The sequence below is a fragment of the Pogona vitticeps genome, chromosome 5 (genome assembly GCF_051106095.1).
Source record: "Pogona vitticeps strain Pit_001003342236 chromosome 5, PviZW2.1, whole genome shotgun sequence".
Classification (NCBI taxonomy): domain Eukaryota; kingdom Metazoa; phylum Chordata; class Lepidosauria; order Squamata; family Agamidae; genus Pogona; species Pogona vitticeps.
Window position 1 is genome coordinate 18,460,864 of NC_135787.1, and position 26,196 is coordinate 18,487,059.

At 41.4% G+C, this 26,196-nt stretch overlaps 1 protein-coding gene across 4 annotated transcripts in view; it reads right to left on the reverse strand.

The window, feature by feature from the left end:
* Nucleotides 1-11,767: 11,767 nt before the first annotated feature.
* UNC5C (unc-5 netrin receptor C) overlaps nt 11,768-26,196 on the reverse strand; it is a 413,186-nt gene continuing 398,757 nt past the window's right edge. For all 4 annotated transcript variants that reach the window (XM_078394597.1, XM_078394596.1, XM_020798665.3 and 1 more), the window contains 2 exons: nt 19,429-19,607; nt 11,768-14,504 (listed from right to left, as the gene is read on the reverse strand). In XM_078394597.1, coding sequence (XP_078250723.1) covers nt 14,339-14,504; nt 19,429-19,607 — 345 coding nt within the window. In that variant the 3' untranslated portion in view covers nt 11,768-14,338. The remainder of the gene's footprint in view (nt 14,505-19,428; nt 19,608-26,196) is intronic.

Sequence of the window (26,196 nt, forward strand, 5' to 3'; positions counted from 1 at the left end):
AGCACCTTGCTTGTCCATGCTATTCTTCATCTGATCATTTGTGTCCCAAATTTCTCACACATTTGGATAACCTCAGTTGTAACAACATTCTGTGAAAAGCAGAAGACAATGGCACAGACTGCCTTTTGGGGATGAAAAAAGTATACCTTGGGCCTGTTTTGTCCTTTCCATACCCACTAACATTTCACAAAATGAAACCTCTCTTTCTCTTATTACTCAGAATTTCCCTAAGCTTCTCAGACCAATGCTGCAATGGACTTTGCATCTATAAAATATGTTTATAGGAAGAAATGCTCCAGGTCCTATTTCTTTCAGATTCATTAATGTTTGGTCTGATTTTTGGATTTTGATCCTTGCATTTCTTTTCTGTGTCCATCTGAACAGTGCTTTGTTGATTTGCATTGATCAGCCCTTCCCAACTCCTAGTTCCATCTTTAGATGGATGTTTTTCTTTAGTACCAGTTAATCCATGTCTGAATCACTCAGTGTTTCCCTGGAATATAACAACAACAGTTGTGTGCTGTGGCATTAGTTCTGATTTATGTTGACCTTTTCCAGGGTTTTCTGAGTTGCACATATTCAGAAATAGTTTACCATTCCCATCTTCTGGGGGCATCCTCAGACCATGCAGTTTGTCCAAGGCTACACAGGCTGGCTGTTCACCTGGAGAGCACAGTGGAGAATCAACCTTTCAACCTCTGGCTCTGTAGCCAGATACATAACTCAATGAGCTATCTGGCTTCCCTGAAATACAAGGTACAACATACCTCACATTTAGGCCAGCTTCTGTTTGCACTCCCTCCTTCCAGATTCTGAGCCAATATAGTGGGGGCTCTTTTACCCCTTCCCTACTGTTCAGCCAAAGGGAACAAATTACAGTGACTTCTTCTGCACGATTACAACTTGTCCACTAAACCTCGAAAGACTGAAGAAACTGCATAAGACTCCAATTCACAGCCCAGAATCAGAAGGCATGCTTAAGGTTTGCACACGGGCAACAGAGTACAATGTTATTGAACAGTAGACTTGGACATCACTATTCAAGCCCTGTGATTTCTTCTGTGCCACAGGAAGAGGATGCTACTTGACACACCCAAGTGCAGCAAAGCTTTATGTTCATGGTCTGGATGAGTGCCTCTTTGGATCGTTTCTGTTCAGCAGACCCACCAAAAGACAAGGCTCCCTTGAGCCGACGCTAACTTGCAAAGCAGCTGGATTTCTCTTGAAAAGTACAAACAGTTCACCTCCATCGAACAGGTCTTTGCAATTCCTGTTTTTACTCAACTGTGTTGAGTAGGAAATACGGCTGAGGCCCGGGTTTATATGTGGGGGAGACAGAAGCTTTAGATGCTTTCTCTGAAAAACTAAATAAAAACACACACACAGGCTTTGGTTTTTCACTTGCTTATAAATATAATTTATAACCTGTTTAAAAATTCTTTCTTACACTTTGTACATGTCAGGCTGACAGCATAAATGCAAGCATTTACAAACAGAGGGCAGAAGAAAAAAAGGGAGAAGGGACAGAGGCACACTCTGAACTAGTAAACTACACCCCACTGTACAGCAATACAAAGAATGCAATGGCTAGCACTTTGCTCCGTTAGTCATAGTAATTCTTTAGAAAAAGGAATTGCATAGAAGATACAGCAATAAGGGAGATTAAAGTCAAACCAAACACTTTTGTAATCTGGTCTGCAGAACAAACCCAAAGACCAAAAACCCCACTCCCAGCACAAATGTCTGTGGATCAGCTGTGAGATGCCTAAAGAACTCTGAAATGAGATTCTCCTTCCAGACCCAGATGACAGATTTGTTTCTTTCCCTAACTCCCCTTGGCTTTCGCCAAGAGTGCCTTTGCCTGTGTTTGAGTCGGTATCAAGTATCTCTTCTTCATCCGGTTACTGCTTGAGTGATAGATGGAAAGAGCACTTCCCAGGAAAGGAAGTCAATGAGGTTGATGCTATAATAGCGCCCCCAGGAGAATCTTATTTCTTAGCAATGATTATGTCCAATACCCTCTCACAGAAAAAGGGGCTAAAGGTTCATGGGTGGTTAGGGATTTATTTTTATTTTGGAAAGGATGATATGCAAAGGCCACAGAGGAAGGATGAAAGCGAGTGTTGTACAGCTTTGCTGTGTATTACCTTGTTTACTTGGTGGGTTATTTTTTCCTTCCCCTAATCTCCTGGGTTGATATTACAGTTTGTGGAAAGAGCCACACGGAGACCACCCTAGCTCGGTTAAACGACCAAATCATGCCCCCCTCTCCCTGCAGGCACAGCATATTTTTCCTGACCCTGCCAGCCTCAAATGGAATTGCCAAAGGAAATAACATTTAGCATCATAACCCAGGGAACAAAATCATCAGTGTTCCATGATGCCAGCGCTGTAGTGCCTATTAACCCAAATCTGCGGGGAAAACAAAGAAATAAAGGGGAGGAATGAATGTCTGTGGGAGTTGTGACGAGTGATAAAAACCGCAATATATGTTTTCACTGACCTTCCAGAAAATGCTACATTGCTCTCTTGCAACTGAACATGTTCGGGTTATTTTGCTTCTTTTACAGAAACCACACTTATAGGGGTAAAATATTATGCTGACAAGGTGTACAAGAAATCACTAAACTTCTCCATGTCTTAGTAGAGGATGATTGTATATTGTTCAGATCCACATCCAACTATCTAATAAAGTCTTTCTTCAAAGGACAATTATACCAGGAGCAGGGGAGGGAGGGGGTGAGGATGGGACAGTGATCTCAGCAATCTGAACCACCAGTTTACAGATAAGAATCCCAGTTCAGTTCTAGCCACGAGCAACAAATGACCATAGCAACTGGCTCCATATTTACCATCCACCACAAAAGACATAGTCGACTATAGGGGGCCACAAGGACATCTTGAAACAGATGTGGGCATGTGTTCAGAAGTGCACATAGGCATCAGTGATACAATGGATCTTTTTTGCATGCTTTTGTCTTTTGCAGAGAATCACTTGAAAACAATATTTGAAGAGGTTCATTATCTCTTGGGAGATAGGCTGAGCATCATGTCGGAAGAAGGGACATGCTAAGTGCTTGCATTGATGAGCACTTCCAGGTAGGAAGTCTCTCTGCACAAGCAATTGCTTTCCTAAAAAAGAAGTAGATTGCATGATCAGCACCAAAGCTGATGCCACCACAGATGACATTGCCCTCTGTGTAACAGAAGCCCATGGCAGTTGGCTCTCATTTCAACATTGCCGCGGGGGCAGTGTCTTCCTGCACAATACTCAAACTAGCTTGTGGGGTTCAGTGTAAGCTATGTGACGCACACAGCTCTGTCACCCAGACATCACTGTTACAGGTTCAGCACCTATCTCATTCCTTGCTTACAGATACAAATACTGGCCTGGAGTAATACTAGCTGCTGACACAAGCCAAGCAAGGCTCAGAATGATATCTGCTGACCACATTGTTGCCCACTAGAATTAGCTTTGCCCACAAGTGCTGGAAGAAATGCGATGGGAGAAGGAGAGTAAAGGAGACAGTCCTTTCCAGGATGACAATAACCAAACATGGTCACTGCAGAGACACTGGTTAGTACAATGGGACTGCCTAAGGCTGGAGGTAGAGGGAAGGCATCTCAGAACTCCTGCTACCACCCTCTTGTCCATCATCACAAGGTGCCTGTCCCCCCCACCCTCCATAATGACAGGACCAGCTCTGTAATCTATTTAATAAAATGCTGTGGACTTCTTTAAAGGCAATGTACAGAGATTATCCACAAACACATTACCTGGTTGGAGACCTTCAGCAGACGGAAAGATAGAGGTGGGGAGAGGGGATTTTTCTTCCAGAGATACTGTCCAAGCTGTGGTGTGAGCTATCAGATTCAGAGACTATCTACAACTTCTGAACACTGAATATAGCATCAGAAATGTATCCTGAATGTAGGAGTTAAAGAGTCATCAATATAGTCTGCCATAGCATTCACATAGCTTTTCCTTTTCCTTTTTTTTTTGTATGCTCATTAGATACAGAAGCATTCTGATAGTCTCATATTTGATAGCGATAGTCAGCATTTTATACTGTTTTGGAGTATTCTGCACATTATTCATATATTTTCTCAGAACCCGTTCCCCTTCCTCTCAGTAATTATATAAATCACTGTTAATTGCTTAATACAGGTGGGGATCTGAGGCTGAGAAGCAGAGGCTCACTTAAGGCCTCAGTGTGAGGGATAAAATTCCCACCCCAGGATCTCCTAGCTCAGTTTTTTTAGTGCCCACCCTTCACTTATTCTCAATATGGGGTTGGTTGTTTTAAAGAAAAGAAGAAAGGGGTAAGAAATTATGATAATTGCTTAGATTAAAAGACTTAACAGATACCGTATTTGAGTCTTTGATAGGACACCGTGATTCATGAGCACAAGAAATGGAGAGGGAGTGAAAATAGGTCATTCCAAAAATGTCAGCATGGAACGGCTGTACATCTACCACAGGATGCCAATGATGTTCATCATTACAGAAATGGTCAGTACTAGAGATGGGTGCCACATGCTCCTGCCCCCCCCCCCCAGATTCCCCCACTCACCAGCTGGAATGTGCTCCATGCCTCTTCCTCTTTGGTTGTTTCACCAGTTGCAATAGGAACACAGACTTCCCTTCTCTGCCTCCTCCAGCAGCTGCCCACTCTAATGAGGTGGCATGGCAGGGATTGCTGCAGTGGTGCCTTTGAGTGGACAGCTGCTGGAGGAGGTGGTGAATGTAAGTCTGTGCTCCTGCCATGACTGGTGAAATGACTGAAGAATAGTAGTAGTAGAGTGCATGCTGGCTAGTGAGTGAGGGAAACTGGCTGGTGAGGGGATGGGACTGCGAGGCATCTGTGGTGCCATTATGACAATCCAGCACAATCCAATGATCTGGATTTGTGCCCATCTCTAGTCAGTCCTTGGATCTGATCCCTGTGTAAGTCTGGTTGTGACCTCCCTCTCAGACTTGATGGTGATCAATGGGCCATGTGGTTTCCTCAGAAGCAAGGCAACAAAAGTGAAAGTGTATCAGGACCCTTCTGCCATCATTTCAATGGAAGAGTCACACTAAAGAGGGTGTGGAGGGAATTGTTTAGTAAAACAAAAGCATCCTTTACTAGCACGCCACTGAGAAAGGAAGCTCTATTGCCAGAGAGACTCTAGAGCAGCGATGGCGAACCAATGTCACACGTGCCACAGTTGGCATGCAGAGCCCTTTCTGTGGGCATGCGAGCCATAAGTTGCCAGATCACTACTCCCCCCCCCCCATGCAACCAAACCTCAGGAAGTGCTGGTGCTTCGACAGGTGGTGGGCCAGGATCCGGAGTGGGGTTTCGAGGCACCTCCGTGCTCTGCTCTAGAGCATTAAGAGGACATTAGCATCTGCAGTAAGCCTTGCTAATTCCGAATATAATCAAAGAATATACATTATAAACTATTTAAAATATATCTTGTATGAATACACTGACAGGTGCTTTGCCAAGAAATGCTACAAGAAAGTGGCAAAAAGAGGATTCCTCAATAAAAGATTTATTTTTTTAAAAAAAAATGTATAAGATCTCTAATGACTTTTATATAGATGTATAGGTTTATAGATACATTTATATAGTTTAGTTGCATTACTAGCAACTGAGATATCAACATGAAAACGTGTATACAATAGGCGCGGCTTCAAATTTGCAAGAAGGAAGTGGGGGGAAATTGACAGTTCCTTTTAAAAGTACAAAAAAAAGGCTGCAGGAACTGGAGAAGCTTAGGATGTTATTGTTAATGCTTATTTATTTATTTATTTATTTATTTATTTATTTATTTATTTATTTATTTATTTATTTAATTAATTAATTAATTAATTAATTAATTAATTAATTAATTAATTTTATTTCTACCCCGCCTATCTGGTCCTAGGACCACTCTAGGCGGCTTCTGATTCCTCAGTTAATACCTTCTGTTGACAAAGGCATTAAACTCTTCATAAAAGTAATTTGCAAATATTGAAGCCCTTCACTGCACTAGCTCTCAGCAGTAATATCTTTAAAGGAAAATCAAGGGAGGATTTTTAAAAAATTACACTGGGTGTTAAAATAACAAGTGTTTCTTGCTGTTTTCAGAAAGGTGTTAAGTTTCTGAATCCTGCCACTAAGTGGCAGTGTGCTCAAGCATTGAGAATTACAGTCGCTGCTGGGTTTCCTAAATACACTTTCCTTTCTTTTTGGCTTCTCAAAACTTATTTCTTTAGCTCTTCATGTATGAATGTAGCTGAAATATTAACTTCAAAGAAAACACATTCTTAACAAAATAATATGGCTAAGATAGGTTCTTGTCAAAAGCATGCATGGTGATACGTACATATTTTAATAAAACACTTACACATTTTCTCTTTCCCTTTGTCATATATATAGATATATTGTATGTATGGTACATATACAGACACACTCTATATGTCTGTGCACACACATATATACCATATATGCACACATATATGATATATATGTGTGTGCACAGGCATACAGAGTACATGTGTACTCCATAGCGTATGGAGACTGGGTTCCACAGAGCCTGACAGTTAATAATCCACTCCTTTCCATTCTCCATGAAATACTGGCTCTTTTATCACAATTTTTTGGCCTTTTATTATCAAACTGGAACAGCAACAGAGAAAGATGGCACTTGGCTTCCCTGCAGCCCTTGAAATGGTACAACTTAAAAACCTTGGAGAAAAAGCATAAATTAAGGCAATGAAGCATGTTAAACAAGGGTAGCAGATATGTTGACTGCAACTAGCAAGTCACTTTGGATACCTGTAAAATACGACATGCCTCCAAATTAGAAGCTGCTAAGGCTGACGATATTTCTTTGTTTAGAGCAGTGGCTCCCAGCTTTGGGTCCTCAGATGTTCGTGAACTACAACTCCCTTAAGTCCTGCCCTGCATAACAAGTGATGTAGGCTTCTGGGAGTTGCAGCCCAAGAACACCTGAGTTACCCAAGGTTGGGAACCACTGGCTTAGAGGATGAAAGTGACAGATTAATACTTCAGAAATAGAGACATGGTGGAGAAGGAGGCTTGGGTCTCTAAAAGAATGGGAATTCTTGGCCATTTGAAATTATACCTATATAGCATACATTCTACGAAATTATGATACATAGGACTGTGCCTAGTAAAACTGTACTTATAGACGGTATCATTATGGAGCTTTGCCATATGATGTCCAACAGGGTTCTATCCTGAGTCCTACATTATTTACAGAAAACTGCAGGGAGAGGTCATTCTAAGCTTTGGAGTAAGGTTGTCACCAACATGCTTATGAGACTCAACTTTATAGCATCATGTCCTCTAATACCGAGGAAGCAGCCAATGCCTTTGAAAGTTGCCCGGGTTTGATGTACTAGTCTGGATCAGTGATTCCCAACCTTGGGTAACCCAGATGTTCTTCTGGGTTACCCAAGAATTACCTACTGGAACTCCCAGAAATCCCAGTCAGCATAGCTGGTGATGAAGACTTCTGGGAATTGCAGTCCAAAAACACTGGTCTGGATGAACAACCTGGAAATAAACTCTGACAAGATGGAGACACTCCTGTCAGTAGAGCATTAGACTCAGGGACTGGGATACAGCTATAAGAGATTGTGCTCACAGGTCAAAACTATGGACGGGGTGATCAATTTTGTGTCTCCTCTCCTCTGGCTGGCTCCCTGCCATCCTTCCATTTTCACACTGCTTATAAGATGGGCCATGCACCAGGAAGCCTGCTGGAGTGGAATGGGCTACATGCTTCTGCTATTGCCTTTCTGCTCCATGTTTCTGCAGTAAGATACTAGCTGTAGCATGGGAGAATGCTTTGACTCTTGTGTTGTCTCTGGTCTTCCAGTGTGGCCCTAATGGCAAGGAGTCCTTTGCCACAACTCTGCCCGGTGTGTCAGCTACCATTCTGCCTGAGTTAGCCTGATTTGGCATGACTCTCATTCATGCCTTAATTGGTGCAAAATGTGGCAGCCAGGTTACACACTGGTACAAGAAACTGAGCTCAAAGTAATCTGACATTAACAGACATGCAATCTTCTTTCCCTTCGAGGTCCAAGTCAAGGTGTGTAAAGCACTGAGTACCTGACTGCTGATGGGATCACCCATCTCTTATGAGCATGTCCAGATGTTATGACCTTCAACCAAGGCCTTCCTGAAGATAGGGTTATCTATGGAGACCCACTTTACGGCAAACAGGAAGGACCTTTTCCTCGGTTTGTTCTGGCTTGCAGAATGCATCGTCTCCTTGGATTTGTAATTGGTTCCCTCCAAGGTACGGTGAATATACCTTTTAAATTATGTTTTAGTGCCAAAATGATCTTAATGGTTTTACTGCTTTAAGCTAGTACAATACTGGAAATATTGTCCATGAGAATGTGGACCATTCTCCTGTAATCTGGCATGGAAAAATGCCTTAAAAAAGAATTTGGGACGTGAAATTTCAAAGGAAGTCTCATAGATGTGGTTTAGGATTTCTCTGTTCACTTTACTTACAAAGGGGCTAAGGGTGAAGGTTTATGTCCTGTCCTTCACTGTATAATCCCTGTGCTGGCTGGCAGCCTTCATAGCTTCTCACATTTCAATAAAAGTCTTGGGAAATATGTCCTAAGATAATTCTTCCCACAGGATGTTTCCGAACAAGAAGATATTTTTTGGTGGAGGTGGTGGGACGCAAAACTGTCCTACAACTCCTGCTGATGGTAAGTTCAAGATTCAAGATGCTGTTGGAGAATTTCGCCTTTTCCTGGAAAAATCTGATGAAATCATTTCCCTCTCTCCTATGCCCAGTTTCTCTGCCCATAAACACGCCATAGGATTTTGAGAGGGCATTTGTGCACAGCCATACAGTATTTTAAATAGCTCCTAATTACCACCTGGGGAGCTGATTTTCAGGGAAATTATGAAATAAAAATGGTAATAAATAAATAATAAAATGAATTGTAACCATGACTACAAAAGAAAGGCAGGAAAAGGGCTGACCCTGTTTTGCTTTCCTTGGATAGATTCCCCCCTTTCTTTTTTTAAAAAAAACCAAATACATGCATCATCTATCCAGCAATAATTGACTGGTTGTGGGATCTACTATGAGTCGTCTACTACATTGTATGACTCAGAAAGTCACCAGGTTGTTGAGACAACTAGATGGTAGATGTTCAAGATCTATAGGTTGTTGCAGAAGGAAGTAGAGACCACACACACTACTCAAGGTTAAATGGAATCCCCTGAATACTGATGAACAACTGTTTAGGATTGCAGGAAACTAGCGATGACAAGTGATGTCAGCAAGGTGATGTTTCTTAAAAAGCAGAGACATCACCTTGCCGACAAAGGTCCGCATAGTCAAAGCTATGGTTTTTCCAGTAGCAATGTATGGAAGTGAGAGCTGGATCATAAAGAAGGCTGACCACCGAAGAACTGGTGCTTTTGAGTTGTGGTGTTGGAGGAGACTCTTGAGAGTCCCCTGGACTGCAAAGAGAACAACCTATCCATTTTGAAAGAAATCAGCCCTGAGTGCTCATTGGAAGGACAGATCCTGAAGCTGAGGCTCCAATACTTTGGCCATCTGATGAGCAGAGAAGACTCCCTGGAAAAGACCCTGATGTTGCGGAAGTGTGAAGGCAAGAGGAGAAGGGGATGACAGAGGATGAGATGGTTGGACAGTGTCATCGAAGCTACCAACATGAATTTGGCCAAACTCCGGGAGGCAGTGGAAGACGGGAAGGCCTGGCGTGCTCTGGTCCATGGAATCACGAAGAATCGGACATGACTTAACGACTAAACAACAACAAGCTGACTTATACTGCTTCAGACTATTGAGTCAGGTAGCACAGGTAGATTGTGTTCCATGACTGCTACTGGTTCTCCAGGGGTTTCAGGTGGAATCCTTTCCTAGCCATATCTGGAGAGGTCAGGGACTGGTTGTGAAACGCCTATGTATACTATCAGTGATTTCTAGTCCTTCCTTAACTGGTATGTCCTTCCTAAAGGGTTTTCAAACTAGATTAAAAAGAAATATTATCCCTCAAGGGATCATTTCTCCTTCAACCATGAAAGAACTCAGAGAACAATGTTATGAATGCTGCTACTAAACCAATTCTTCATTGGAGGAGTTACTGTTTGCAGGACTGGCATAGCACTGTTGCCCCTGCTATAAAGGGCTAGGATGGGAACAAGGTAGGGGGAATACAGGGTAGGGTGCCACAGACAGCTAGTAATTTATTACCAAACTTTTATTACCATAATTAATTAGTGTTGTTATTACTTTTTGTTGCGGATGAGAAGCAGGTAAAAAGCAAACAGCAGAGTTTTTTAAAACTATCCCAAAACTGACAGCCAGTAGCAATTTTTTTAAAAAAATATATAAGATAAAGATGTACCAAAAAGCGAAGAAAATGTACAGCAACTCACCAGGTTCCAGGAAAGAGTTTGCTAAAAATTTATCATGCCAGTAGAGACATGGCATTAGCTGACTCCAAAAGTGCTCTCCAGAAATGTTTCATTTTGGAAATCTCAAAAGTAAGGTTTAGCTCATGATCAGGATCTATCTCAGCACCACATAAATGCAGGATCAGGGAAGAGGCTGGATTGGCTAGGTATTTTGGAGTTATGTGCTAACTTTTCCAAGAGAAATGGCTGAACTTGTTGGTTTGAATCCTCTCTTTGTCCTGCCAGGTGAGACCCTCCAAAGTAAGGGAGACTATGGGCTGCATACATCTTCAGTGTCACTCCTAGGTTTCTGCATCATATTTGCAGTGTCTGTCCTGATTTGTATAATAGATGAAGCTATACAACTATTTTTAAAGAGCTATAGAGGAATGATAGATGAATTGATCCACAACTGAATTTATGAGAAGTCTGAAAAGGAGAACAAAGAGGAAGATCATCTGAATCCAATGGTTTCCCAACCTAAATGTCAAATAACACGGTCAGGGCAATTAGGATATCCTGTTGCTACAAATTAGTATATCCTGTTGCTACAATGTTTCCCTCCAGACAAAAAGTTCCTTGAAATCTCCATGCCTGAGCAATCAGACTTACAAATGACCCTGAAAGTTGTTCATTGTGAAACACATGGAGATATGGAAAAATGACTAACATCCCTTTCACTTCTAAAGGGAGCCCCACTTCTACTGATGTTCTAATGGGTCTGATTATTCAAAATTCAAACAGAATCTGTCTCTGGATACAAAGCAATAATAATTTGGTCAAGAAGGTGTCAGTGCTGGACTCAAAAACACTCACAAAGTTTAGCTAGAGCATTCCAGACTAAACTTTAACTAGAACATTCCAAACTAAAGCTTGGGCACATTTTGGAAAAAATGCTGTGTGTCCATCATCAACCCAATCAAAACCTATCCTTCACTTTCGGTTGTTCACAGGCTGATAGCCAGCTCCTTCTCTGACACAGAATGCTTTATGAATACTCCTCAGTGTTTAATAAAAACACAATCAGCAGGTAGAAAATAAAAGGCTGTGGAAATGTCAAAGTGGGGAAAAGGTCAAACAATATGCACCTTCGCTGTTAACCAATGGCATTTTCACAGTTACCTTTAGAAACGCAGACTCAAGAACTTTCAGGAAAATAAAATCCTACTAAAAATGCATATTGAAGATGATATATATATATACACACATGCACATTCTTCACAGGCAGAAGCTGTAAGCAAGCAGCAATGGTGGGAAAACTATTTGAACATGAGAGAGAAAATGAAATAAGATTGGAAACAAAAACAAAGTAGGATGCCATGTTTTATTTTGTTTCATTAAACAAAGGCAGCTTCGTTCACAAGCCCCAACTGGTGCATCGTGACCTGTTTCATTGGTCAGATGGCCCACTTCTGCCCAAATACAGATCCTGCAATGTTCGCTTGTTTTATCCTCAAACCCATAGTGGATGCTGACAATTAATCCATAGCTCTGCCTTCAGATGCCAAGACACCACATATGCAAAAAGGGATACAACTCAAGCAAACATCTTGAAGCCCAACTTTAAGCTCAGAAGTGCACTGATACACTTGTCTCTGTAGTGAGAAATAACAAGTCAAACTACCACGTCTTTCAGCCTGGAAGCATGCAACTACTTCCAAAAAGCACTGTTTAATGTGTAAGCGTCTTTGGACTAATACCAAAGAGAAATACTTTTAACAGAATTTAGTTTTTTACTGCTATTCTTTTAAAGCAGTGATGCACACAAGATTTTGTGGTTTGGTAACACCGACATAGGGCAAATCAATCTGAGCCCCATTGACTGGCATGAAGCTGTGACGGTGCTATAGACACATGGAATGGGAAGCCAACATCAAAACCACTAGGAGGACACATCTAAAAAAAATTGGGATAGATTAACAGACAAGGGTTTCTTTCAGTGAAACATTCTGTTTGTTTGAAATAGTCAGAAATACTGTGCTTCCTTATCAATACAAAGACATTATTCTCTTTGAAGGCAATCTTGTGATGAGAAATGTCTGGTACAGTAGGACCCCCGTATCTGATGGATCAATACCTGTCATTTCCCTTAACCACGGGTGACTGGTCAACTCTTGGGTATCCATTTTCAGAAGGCCTGGACCAGATGGGTTAGGCATGGATGCTCCAACCCCAGCTTCTGCTGACAGAAAAGGCCACGATCACATCAGAAACTAGAGAGATTGGGTCTAAAGGGGTGGTGAAAGCAGCTTCAGGGGTGGGTCTGTGTTTCCCGGGCAGAAGTATGGCGCTCCAATGCGTGGGGGGGGGGAGGCTAGAGAAGAAGACAAGGATCCAACTGGCTCTTGCACTTCCTCTCCCTCCATCACCTGCTTGCCTCCCCTCACCATCCATTCTCCTCCTTCCCCCAGTTGATCTGGACTGGCTGCCCCCCCCAGCAGATTTTGGACAGGAGGGCATATGTGGGCACACATGGAAAAAGTGAGTCTTCTTTGTTGTCTGGGCTCAGGGAAAAGGGAGTTGCCGCCACCACCTTGGTGTGGGAGGGTTTGTCTGCATAGCCAAGCTCATGGCAAGGACAGGACTTGTAGGAGCAGCTGAACCTCAAGAAGGCAGGACGTGATTTTCCTTCTTTAAATAACTGTTGTTGCTGTGATATGTATTTGATACCTTCCATGCTTTTTAATGTCTTGGGGGGGTTGAAACCAATCCCCCAAGAATATGGAGGTCCTACTGTACTTGATAGCAAACTATCCATTAGCTCACTGGGATTGGTTTTAAGATAAGGCCCAAAGCTAGAACAGAAAAGAGAGGAGGAGAAAACCTTTTCTTTAGAGAGTATTAGATGTCACAAACACCTTCCTGGGTGGGTGCTGCCATTGCACAAATGATTATGCTGCAGATAAACTTCGTAAGCAAAAATAATAATACTAATAAGAATGATGAGAAATATAATATTCCTTACACTAGGTACTATTCAGAAAATAATCATACAAGCAAATTATTATTTTCTTTTTGGTAGGGTTATCCTCCTGCAAACCACACCAAATTTTGCATCACACACAGAGAGAGTGAGAGATTGAGCAAGTGAGAGAGGGGTGGGGAGGGAGAGATGATACAGGGCAGGGTATTTTGTGAGCTGGAAAAAAAATCCCTGTAATTCAAATCACCAAGGGATACAGGATACAGGCATCCCTGGGAAAGGGAGGGAGCAAGGATATGCATTCCTGTTCAGCCTCGACATGATCTCCTTGCCAGATGCGTGAGTGTAAAACTCTGTCTTAACCACTCTTTCTAGAAAGCTGTATCATTTTATGGGTTACTCTTAGACATGTGATGGACAGATTTGCAAGCATGAAATGTGTCTGAAAGGGGTGTTGGGAACTGATTTATCTCAAAAATAGCCACAACCCTGCTTTGTCTACGGCTTGGTCTAGAATGGCTTTCAACAAAAGGAGGAGAAGAAAAATGTATTAAAAAGAGAGCCATGGACAGTCATTTTCATCCTGCTGCCCAGGATTTGATGTAAACAACATTCGTAGAAACTGGGATTGTTAAGAAAGTTTATCCATATATCTGGATAGCAATAAAAAGCGTTTCCTAGGAAACTGTAAAATCCTGTACCAAGCAGTGTACAGCCAAGCTGAGAGGGATTGGATTGAATTGAATTATATTATCAAGGTAACAATTCTGCATGATTTCTTTCAAATCCTGTGATAATGTACAAGGAGAATATGCATGTGAAAAGTCAGGATTTCTTGTTTTGTTTTTCCCTCTGGAATGCCTCTTGTTCTGAAACACATTGGTGTGGGGTGCTCGGTTTGAGTTAGTTACAGCTGACATGGTTAACATTCCTTCCTTCTGATTTAAAGGTCGCTTTCTCAATACTTTCCTTCTGCTGCCAATGAAACCACGGTCTCGTGCCTTCCCATCTCTTCCAGAACTGTGGCCAGCATGCTCAGGTTGCCATCAGGGAAATTCTGGGCTTCCCAAAGGTCTAAGATCACACCAGTTGGGCTTGACTTTGTAGCAAAATAATTGAGGTACCTGCAAAGGGACAGTTTTTAAACTGGTTAGTCAGTGCATGGGTATCAGACAAGAAACAAAATCAAGACATAAGAAACAAAAACACGATGGCACTTTAAAGACAAATTGCTATATTTTAATGTGAGCTTTCATAGATCAAAATCCACTCCCTCAGATGTAAGAGTGAGACTACATGGCAGTCATTTACACACAGTCCCATGAGCAGGAGTGGATGCAGAAGGATAAAACAACAATGGTTGATTAGTCAGCCGCGACAACGGAGTGGCCCTTAAAATCTGGAAGTCGAGCGAACACAACATGGGGCCGGCTTTTGGCCACAATGATTATAAGCAGTCATTGGCCTATTTTACGGTTTCCTGCACCTTTAATTTAAATGTGTATTTTTATGTCATGGTTTGGATTAATTTTGTTAATCTTGTTACCACTGCATTGTTTACTTTTATTAATTTGGTATATGTTTTGGTCTTTTCTTTTTCTTTTGCTTGACATGTAGCGGAAGGACCCCCTTAGTGGGGGTCCTTTGAACATCCTTGTGATTACAGGTAGAGGGAAGTATGGCAACGACACAGTTCCTGCTCACTTCAGAACAATGGTGAACAGAACTTTGAAGGCTCACTGTTCTGGTACTGTGACCAACCGTCAGTGGGTGGTCACATGCTAGACCTCATGTTCTCCACTAAGCGGAGTGAGTGTGGTCTGATGGTAACTGACCTTGTGTAAGTTCCCTTGTCATTGTCTGATCACCAACTAATAAAATGTAACCTCTCAGTGGCTCTCCCTCCCTGCAGGGAGCAAAGACCTATTTTAATGGTCCGCCTTCTGCATCCTGCAGGATTCCAGGAATCCATGAGAGGGATCCTGGATGATCTGACTGGTTCTCCTGTTGAGGATCTGGTTGATGGCTGGCTTGCTGCCGCCACCAGGGCTGTTGACATGATCGCTCCTAAATGCCCTCTCTGTTGCGGAGCTCATCCACTGCCCTGGTTTAACCAGGAGCTGTGAGCTATGAAGCAAAACAGAAGAAAGCTAGAGTACAATTCGAGACGGAACCCAACAGAATATAATCAGAAAGCTGTCAGGAGCTTTCCTGACCGCAACTAACCATTACCTTACTAAGGTGAGGACTGCCAGTCGAGCTCACTTCGCTGTCCGGATAAGCGAAGCTTCAAATCAGAAGGCAGAACTTTTCTGTATAGTCCACGATCTATCCGGAGTTGGCATAAGTGATAGGATTCCCTATTCACCTGATAAATATGCAGCATTTTTAAAATCTAAAGTGGAGCTCTCTCCTTTTTTGAACACAGTAGATCGAGCAGAGACGTCCAGTGCTCTGCCTCGCCCAATGAGGCTTGATCTATTTCAGCCTGTGACGCCAGATATGGTGGACAAAGCGCTTGACCGCTGTTGTGCCAACACCTCCTCCTTTGACCCTTGCCCGGCCTGCCTAATCAAAGCAACCAGGCCTATAACAACTGAACGGGCCACGGCAATAATTAATGGGTCTCTCCAGGAGGGCAAAAACCATCCAAAAGAAAAGGAAATGCAGGAAAGCAAAGTGGTTGTCCAATGCGGCCTTACAAATACCAGAGAAGAGAAGGGAAACACAATGCAAGGGAGATAGGGAAAGTTACAGAAAATTGAATGCAGACTTCTTCCAAAGAATGGCAAGGAGAGAAAAGAGGGCCTTCTTAAATGAACAGTGCAAAGAAATAGAGGAAAATAATAGAAAGGGAAAAACCTGAGATCTGTTCAAGAAAATTGGAGATTTTAAAGGAACATTTTGTGCAAAGATGGACATGATAAAGGGCAAAAATGGCAGGGACCTCACAGAAGCAGAAGACACAGAGGAATTATACCAGAAAGATCTGGATGTCCCAGACAATCCAGATAGTCTGGTTGCTGACCTTGAGCCAGACATCCTGCAGAGTGAAGTCAAGTGGGCTTTAGAAAGTAGAGCTAATAACAAGGCCAGTGGAGGTTATGGCATTCCAGTTGAACTATTTAAAATCTTAAAAGATTAAGCTGTTAAGGTGCTACACTCAATATGTCAGCAAGTATGGAAAACTCAGCAGTGGTTGGAGGACTGGAAAAGATCAGTCTGCATCCCAGTCCCAAAGAATGGCAGTGCCAAAGAATGCTCCAACTAGTGTGCAACTGCACTCATTTCACATGCTAGCAAGGTGATGCAGTATGTGGACCGAGAACTCCCAGAAGTACAAGTTAGATTTTGAAGGGGCAGAGGAACTAGAGACCAAATTGCTAACATGCGTTGGATTATGGAGAAAGCCAGAGAGTTCCAGATAAACATCTACTTCTGCTTCACTGACTACACAAAAGCCTTTGACTGTTTAGACCACAACAAACTATGGCAAGTTCTTAAAGCAATGGGAGTGCCTAACCACCTTATCTATCTCCTGAAAAATCTATATGTGGGACAGGAAGCAACAGTTAGAACTGAATATGGAACAACTGATTGGTTCAAAATTGGGAAAGGAGTACGACAGGGCTGTATATTGTCCCCTTGCTTATTTAACTTATATGCAGAATACATCATGCGAAAGGCAGGACTGGATAAATCCCAAGGCTGAATTAAGATTGCCGGAAGAAATATCAACAGCTTCCGATATGCAGATGATACCACTCTGTCGTCAGAAAGTGAGGAGGAATTAAAGAACCTCGTAATGAGGGTGAAAGAGGAGAGTGCAAAAATGGTCTGAAGCTCAACATTAAAAAAACTAAGATCATGGCCACTGCTCCCAATCACCTCCTGACCTTGCATTGGCTGCCCGTTCATTTCTGAATTGTTTTTAAAGTGTTAATGATGACATATAAAGCCCTAAATGGTTTAGGACCTCGATATCTAGTGGAACACCTCCTCCCACCTAGATATACCCAAGTCACTTGTTCTAGTGAGGAAGGGCGGCTGAGGGGCGTAACGCTGAGGAAGGCCCAGAGAGAAAGAACAAGAAACCGAACCTTCTCAACAGTGGCCCCTTGACTTTGGAACAGTCTGCCCACAGAGATCTGTCTGGCTCCCTCGCTGGGTGTTTTTAAGAACAAACATAAGATCTGGTTCTTTAGCCAGGCTTTCCCTCCTGTCATCACTTGAATATTTTTCCTATCCTGAACTATACTATTACTGTTGTTTTTTTATTTTATTATATTGTTTTCATTTTATCTATTACAGTGGGGTCTTGACTTAAGAACGGCTCGAGTTACGAACATTTTGACTTACGAACTGCTCTCATAGGAAAATTTTGACTTGACTTACATACTTGGATTGGGAGACAGTCTTCAGACTGCCTGGTACTGAACTGCCTGGACTGTATTTTCCCTGCCTTCCCTGAACCTTTCTTGACCTAAGAAAAAAAGAAACAAAATATCCCCCTCTAGTGGTCGAAGGCGGAATAGCAGCTTCCCATTAGTTTCTATGGACGGAAAAGAGCAGATACGGATCAAATGGTTCTCAATGCATTCCTATGGGAAATGCAGATTTGACCTGAGAACTTTTTGACTTGAGAACTGCCTTCCAATACGGATTAAGTTCTCAAGTCAAGACCCCACTGTATTGTTAGCTGCCCAGAGTAGACTTTGGTCTAGATGGGCGGGGTATAAACAAACAAACAAACAAACGAATGAATAAATGATTAAATAAGGAAGTAAATAAATAAAATTAGTGTAATAAATACAAGTCACAAATCATGTGAGTCAGTGTGGCATTTTACACTTGGCAATGACTTATGACCCCAGAACTGAGTTGTCCTTTTAAGTGGGTTTCTTTCTCTTTGAAACCTTGTTCTATGCAAAGTGATAATGGTTTGTTAGTAAATGAACACTGGGCAATAGATAACAATAGCAGTGTTGACACAATCACTGTAAGATTTTACACTTGGTAATGACTTCAGCTGTGCTGGAGAGTTCAGTGGTTTAGGTATCTGGCTGTGAAGCCAGAGCTTGGAGGTTCGATTCCCCACTGTGCCTCCTGGGAGAAGACCCAGCCTGTGTGGCTTTGGGCAAGTTGCACAGTCCCAGGATGTCTCCAGAAGAAGGGGATGGTAAACTACTTCTGAGTACTCTCTGCTGGGAAAACCAACGACAAGGGTCGTTGTAAGTCAGAATCAACTTTATGGCACATGATTATGATTTATTAAGAGTTATTGTTTCATTTTGTTTTGTTTCTTTTCTGCCAAAGTATAGTGGCTGTTGTTAAGAAAACCTGCCATTCAACTAATCCCACATTCTGCTTCTTCAAAGTACATGACTAGTGTGTTCCAGCTGTACTAGACTACCATCCCATAATCTCGATACTGAACAGGAAGAACAACATTTGACATTTGGTTGCACATTTCAAGGGACGTAGAGTGAAACCCAAATAAAAATTGAGTTTGCTGGTATCCCACAGATCCTGGTATGATTTAAGGCCTTCTTAGGCCATTCATCTAAACATGGATCCATGGTAAGAATGGTAATATGCACATAGTCCCTGCTTTAAACACACACATATCCGACAAGTCAATTAGACCTTTGTGCACTGAGTACAAAGTTCTCAAGGGGATTTGATTTTGTTAAGTGCATTCAGTTGAACAAACTCATATATCTCCTCTGATCAGGATCCCTGTCTTATCAAGGTGTTCACTCAGAAGAGTTCTCTGTGTGTTTTTCCGAAGGTGTTGCTCATAATCTTCAGATTTTAGGGTGTTGGAGATGCTGGTGAGTGGATTTTGCCTGCAACATGAGAAGTTCATGTGAACAGCTTTATTTTCACACCTGAATTTTTGCACAGTCTTCTTTGAGGTGAATTAGCCTCTACAGCAAATGTGCTTGTACATCAGAAGTTGCAGAAGGACTATGTCATGCATTGATACAACCAATGTGAACGGATCTGCAGCATGCCGTAGGATACTTGGCAAATACATTTACTTACCTGTCCAATTTTAGTTTGTGAGCTAGCATCCTCCAATCATGACCTCTTGTCTGAGGAGCATCTAAACTGCTACAAAGCTTCTGTCGGATTGGGAGGGGAATACTGAATGCACTGGGTCCTACGATAGTAGTGATGGTACTTGCTGGGTCCATGAGTGGATACTCAATGCCAGTAGGCTCCTGCATTTTAGACAAAAAGAAGTGGAGGACATAACAGTATTACTAATATAGGAAGGCAAAGGGCTCCTAGAGAAGCCATGCAATGAAGTACTATCTCCTGGAGAACAGAAGAACTCGATGTAAAAGAATTACATATATGAAAGTAACTATTTAATATTTGTAAGCTGCTTTGAATATTTTTAATAGAAAATCAACCTAAGATCTTTTAAATAAAGAGTCATGAAATGTAAAGTTAATCCAGGTAACCCATTTAATCTCCTGTTGCAACTGGCAGGAACTCTCCAGAGTTCTGGACAAAGTTTTCCCACTAATTCAGTGTTGTCTCAGAATTATAATATAACAAGGTAAAAGGTAAAGGTTCCCCTTGACAGTTTTCGTCCAGTCGTGTTCGACTCTAGGGGGTGGTGTTCATCCCCGTTTCCAAGCCGTAGAGCCAACGTTTTGTCCGAAGACAATCTTCTGTGGTCACGTGGCCAGTAAGACTTAGACACGGAACGCTGTTACCTTCCCACCGAAGTGGTCCCTATTTATCTACTTGCATTTGCATGCTTTCGAACCGCTAGGTTGGCGGGAGCTGGGACAAGCGACGGGAGCTCACTCCGTTGCGTGGATTCGATCTTACGACTGCTTGGTCTTCTGACCCTGCAGCACAGGCTTCTGCAGTTTAGCCCGCAGTGCCACCATGCCCCCCCATATAACAAGACCTGACTCAAAAAAAGATGCAGGGTCGTGTGTGTGTTTACAACTGAATTGTGCTGGTTACTGCCTTTTGCACCCACCCCTTCTCAAATTGTTGATACCTTATAGGCTTTATATATTACTTTAAATTGAGTTTAATATTCCACAGATGCATGACTTGAATCAGCTGGTTCTGGACAGCTATCTAGCTGCTTCTTACAGTTACACAAATCAGTTATGTTTGACTTTCTGAAACTGGATTCTGGTTGTCTTCTCTGATCACTACTGATAATGCATTGTAGTCAGGTGGTTCAGCTAAGTAGGAACATGTCTTGTTGAGTTGTAGCCAACATTTGGCATTGTTAGAGGAACTTGCTCTGCTTTCAATCATAATGCCCTTCTAGTACTCCATGGTGTAGCTGAGTACCAGTGTCTTCGAGGAAGACTCACACACCTAGGTGGCACATATACCAGATGTCAGACTTTAAAATGAAAAAAAAAACAAGAACAGACATGGGGAAACACATTTCAACAAACACAAAAGGATGAATGGAACAGCCATGTGAAACTGCACTTTATCTGACTTACTTTCTTGATGACTATTGCTTACTTTTTTTAAAAAAAATGAAAAAGAAACCATACTGAAATATGTTAGGGCCTAGTACGCTAAATATTTTATGTTCCCAAATGCTATGTATCTTCACTTAAAACTGGCAAAGCTCTGCAGGTGATTCTCACACATGTACATCCCCCAAAAGTGATAGACATTTCGAAGCAGCCTAAAAAAAAAGAAAAACAAAGCCCTGTTTCTGCAATAAGAAAAAAAAAAGCTTAAAAGAAAGAAATAAACCTTTTCTGCAGGGAAAAAAAAAGTCATAATGGAAAAGACATTTCAAATTCACTGGATAAACCATATTGACAAACCAAAAAGCAAATAATAACAGATCCACATCACTGGGCAGTCCAATAATGTTAAAGATGCCCTCTCATGAAGTGCCTCATCTGTAGTATTCAGAATCAATTTACAAAACATAATTGCCCCGATTTGCAGATGGGGAAACTGAAATCAAAGCAGATGTTCGAGATAAGAAAACAACTCAGTAGCTGAACTAACAATCTGACCTCTACCTCGTTTTTGACTCAGCTCAGCACCCTTTTCCTTACTGTGTCGGATATTGAGTAAAATGATAGGAAACCATGCCCGTCTTTACAGAAGGAAAAGGCTGACTCTGGAACCATCAAAGGCACAGTCATATTGTTTAAACCTGTATTAAAGCATATGCACAGCATCCTAAGTATACCTATACATGAGAGAGAGAAAAATCAATGTGACATTTAGAGCAGATGAGAACAATAAAAACATCATTCCAGGATCTTACATCTGCAGCAGAAGAAAGGAAATTAATTTGCCCGTCACATCAGCCAACTGGAAAAGCGAGGTAAATGTTGCCTGTGAACTACTAAAACAGTAAAAGAGATCTGCTTTAAAATGTCAATTTCTTTATATTTCAACTAGCTGCTTTGATATCCATGACACAGTTACCTCAGCATGATTCACTGCCACAGATGAAATTGTTTTAAAACTTGCCAAGCTCCTGAGACATAAACAGAGATCACTATCACAACAAAAGAAAGTGTTATTTTTATAAAACAAGGCCAGTCCAAAGTATTTTGCGGCCTCAGACCTAAGCCCAACCCAAGTTATTCTGCCGACCAAGACAAAAATTTCCATAGGCACATCTTACTGTTTCTTCAGTAACAAAAATACAATAATAATAATTAGTTATGTGCTGTCAAGTCGGAACTGACTTACAGTATAGCAACTCCAATAGGGATTTCAAAGTAAGTGAGATATTTAAGGAGTGGTTTTACTAATTTGGGGATTTGAACCCTGGTCTCCAGAGTCTTAGTCTGTCACTTGATCCTGCTACCTAAAGACGTTACCTCACTCTGCCCAATTCTATCATATTTGTTTTATCTATCTATCTATCTATCTATCTATCTATCTATCTATCTATCTATCTATCTATCTATCTATCTATCTATCTATCTATCTATCTATCTATCTATCTATCTATCTATCTATCTGTCTGTCTGTCTGTCTGTCTGTCTGTCTGTCTGTCTGTCTGTCTGTCTGTCTGCCTGCCTGCCTGTCTGTCTGTCTGTCTGTCTATATCTATATCTATATCTATATCTATATCTATATCATCTAATCTAATCTAATCTAATCTAATCTATCTATCTATCTGTCTGTCTATATCTATCTATCTATATATCTGTATCTATATCTATATCTATATAATCTATCTAATCTAATCTAATCTAATCTAATCTAATCTAATCTAATCTAATCTATCTATCTATCGATCGATCGATCGATCCTACTACCTAAAGAAATTACCCCACTCTGCCCAATTTCTATCATATTTGTTCTATCTATCTATCTATCTATCTATCTATCTATCTATCTATCTATCTATCTATCTATCTATCTATCTATCTATCTATCTATCTATCTATCTATCTATCTATCTATCTATCTATCTATCTATCTATCTATCTATCTATCATCTATCTATCATCTATCTATCTATCTATCTGTCTGTCTGTCTGTCTGTCTGTCTGTCTGTCTCTATCTATCTATCTATCTATCTATCTATCTATCTATCTATCTATCTATCTATCTATCTATCTATCTATCTATCTATCTATCTATCTATCTATCTATCTATCTATCTATCTATCTATCTATCTATCTGTATCTATATCTATATCTATATCTATATCATCTATCTAATCTAATCTAATCTAATCTAATCTAATCTAATCTAATCTAATCTAATCTATCTATCTATCTGTCTGTCTGTCTGTCTGTCTGTCTGTCTGTCTGTCTGTCTGTCACCTGCCTGCCTGCCTGCCTGCCTCCTTGCTTGCTTGCTTATTTATATTTTTTAATCCAGCTTTTTCCTTAAAAAGGAGCCAAGGCAGCTTACATCATTTAAAGACAATATTTAAAGCTAAAATCACTAAGTCTCCAAAAGGATCAAACTAGTAGACAGCAAACAAACACCAAAAATACTTCAAAGCAGCAAGGTACAAACCCTAGCTAGGCAACCTGTCATTATGATAATGCTTGTCTAAGGAGAAAGTTATTTGCCTGCATGCAGAAGAGCAGCCTGGCCTCCTCTGGGAAAAGCCACAGAGAAGGCTCTCTCCCATGTCCCCACCCAATGCAAATGTGAAGGTGGTTGGAACAAGAGAAAGGCTTCTCCTGATGACCGTAACAGCAGTCTCCTAATGAGAACCAATAGGGACACACTCCCCCCAGTGTAGGTTATCCACCAAGGCAATCAAATCAGTCTCTGACCCATAACCAAGCCTGAGGCCAGATTGAAATGGATCCAGATAACCCATCTCATCTAGGAACCCCTGGAGCTGAGAAACCACAACCCACTCTAGCACCTGGCCGAAGAATGGAATCTAAGAGAGGAGAATTTTTTTTTAATGAAAGATGCAAATCTTCACTTTTCACAGGCGAGAATGAAAAATTTCAAAGGTTTTCTCCTGGAGAGATTAGCTGGACTGTTTTGTGCACTTTCCATGAAGTGACAATTTTTTCACACAAAAATGTGAAAATAGTTTCTGTGCAAAGTCACTGGTGTTGGTCTTGGACTTCTGCTACCAATCCTTTGCAACTCTTTCGAAATTCAAGTTACATAACAGGTGAGAACTAGGTGTGTATATTATACTCCTTAGAATGGATTTTAAGAGGTGTGGCTGCGAAATCAGATGGATACAAAGAACAGCGGATAAGGGTTTTTTCCCCCACCCCTTATTGTTTTCTCACCATGTATTGCCTCACACCACAGGATGCAAAGTTCCAGGATAATCTGTTGTTAAATGAGTGGAAAAAATGTTGTGGAGGAAGAAGGAATAAGGCACCATCTGTGGGTTACTCATGGGATATCATCTAGGTAGGGCCACAGGTAGCCTACCACAGATGAACCAGAGGGTCCCTTTTGCCCTCACCAACTTTTATATTCCTTCTAGAAGTGACAAAAAGACTCCACAGATGGAGTGATTTTTTCCCCTGTGCCCTTGGCTTGGCCTAGCAAAATTACCTTCCAACTTATTTTAGAAGAGCTCATTTAATTTCTGAATTAATCCAAAGGGAGATTTGTGAAGCTTTCCCATAACTACTCTATGCTCACAGAATACCTGTGGAGGAAAATATATATTACTGCCTTAAAGCAGTTCGCTGCCAGATGCTGGTGTCCATGAAGGAGGAACCCTCAAAATACTATTTGACAGGCATAAGGGGCAAACACATGAGAGCAATGAATGGGAAAAATTACCACCATAATTGAGCTTCATATTATTTATTGAAACGGATTGTCGTTGTTTAGTCGTTTAGTCGTGTCCGATTCTTCGTGACCCCATGGACCAGAGCACGCCAGGCCTTCCTATCTTCCACTGCCTCCCGGAGTTGGGTCAAATTCATTCTGGTAGCTTCGATGACATTGTCCAACCATCTCATCCTCTGTTGTCCCCTTCTCCTCTTGCCTTCACACTTTCCTAACATCAAGGTCTTTTCCAAGGAGTCTTCTCATCTCATGAGGTGGCCAAACTATTGGAGCCTCAGCTTCAGGATCTCTCCTTCCAGTGAGCACTCAGGGTTGATTTCCTTCAGAATTGATAGGTTTGTTCTCCTTGCAGTCCAGGGGAATCTCAAGAGCCTCCTCCAACACCACAATTCAAAAGTGTCAATTCTTCGGCGGTCAGCTTTCTTTATGGTCCAGCTCTCACTCCCATATATCACTACAGGAAAAACCATAGCTTTGACTATGCGGACTTTCATTAGCAAGGTGATGCCTCTGCTTTTTAGGATGCTGTCAAGGTTTGTCATCACTTTCCTCCCAAGAAGCAAGCGTCTTTTAATTTTGTGGCTGCTGTCTGAAAAGGATCAGATCCTTACTATTGTGAAAAACTAAAATGGGGAGAGGGGCAGAGGGAGAGGATACGGGATTGAAATTTGGGCAAATACCAATCTCAAGTTAGGAAGAATGGCAGTGCCAAAACAAGGCTAAGCTTGGAACTGGACTTTCAAGAGTCCTTGTAGTTTTGTTGTTGTTTTGACTTATATGCTGCTCCATAGTGCTAGAGCAATCACTGTACAAACAAAACTTGCCCTCTGACCCAGCAAGCTGGACATTCATTTTACCAAATTTGGAAGGCTAGAAGTCTGAGTCAACTTGAGCCAGCTACATGAACCCATTGAGATTGAACTCAGGTCACGAGCAAAGTCTTAGGTGCAGTACTGCAGTTTAACCACTGGGCCATGGAGCTGAGGGGTAAAAGACAAGATTTGTACACTGCATAAGCCCTTTTCTTACCTAACTATACATAAGCAGAAATTATGGTCAGATAGTGTTATTTTACCCTTGATGACATCATCACATTTCCGAACTCCGAAAAACTACATTAAATATGGTAGACAGGACTAGAACACTCTTTTTACATATGTTCTCTGCAGGGAATGGCCACTTCCAAGGTTCCTTTCGTCAGAGATGGGGAAACTTACTCTTTGTTTTTACAGTAGGGCCCCCTTATCCATGGGGATTGGTATCCACTGATTCACTTATCCACTGTCTGAAAGTATTAAAATATTAAAAGAAAAATCCCCTATCGTTTATATATATATATAAACGATGAAGCTATCAGAACTGGTGACTAGAGACCTAGCGGCCACTAGTGGAAGCTAGAGACCATGCTATGTATAGCATTCACTAGATAAATATATTTCCATGATGTCACTACCAGAATTGGCCATGAGAGGGAGCCAGAGGCCATTTTATGTATGACACTTACTCCAACAATAGTGTTTGTTGTAACCCGTATTTTTCAGGATCTA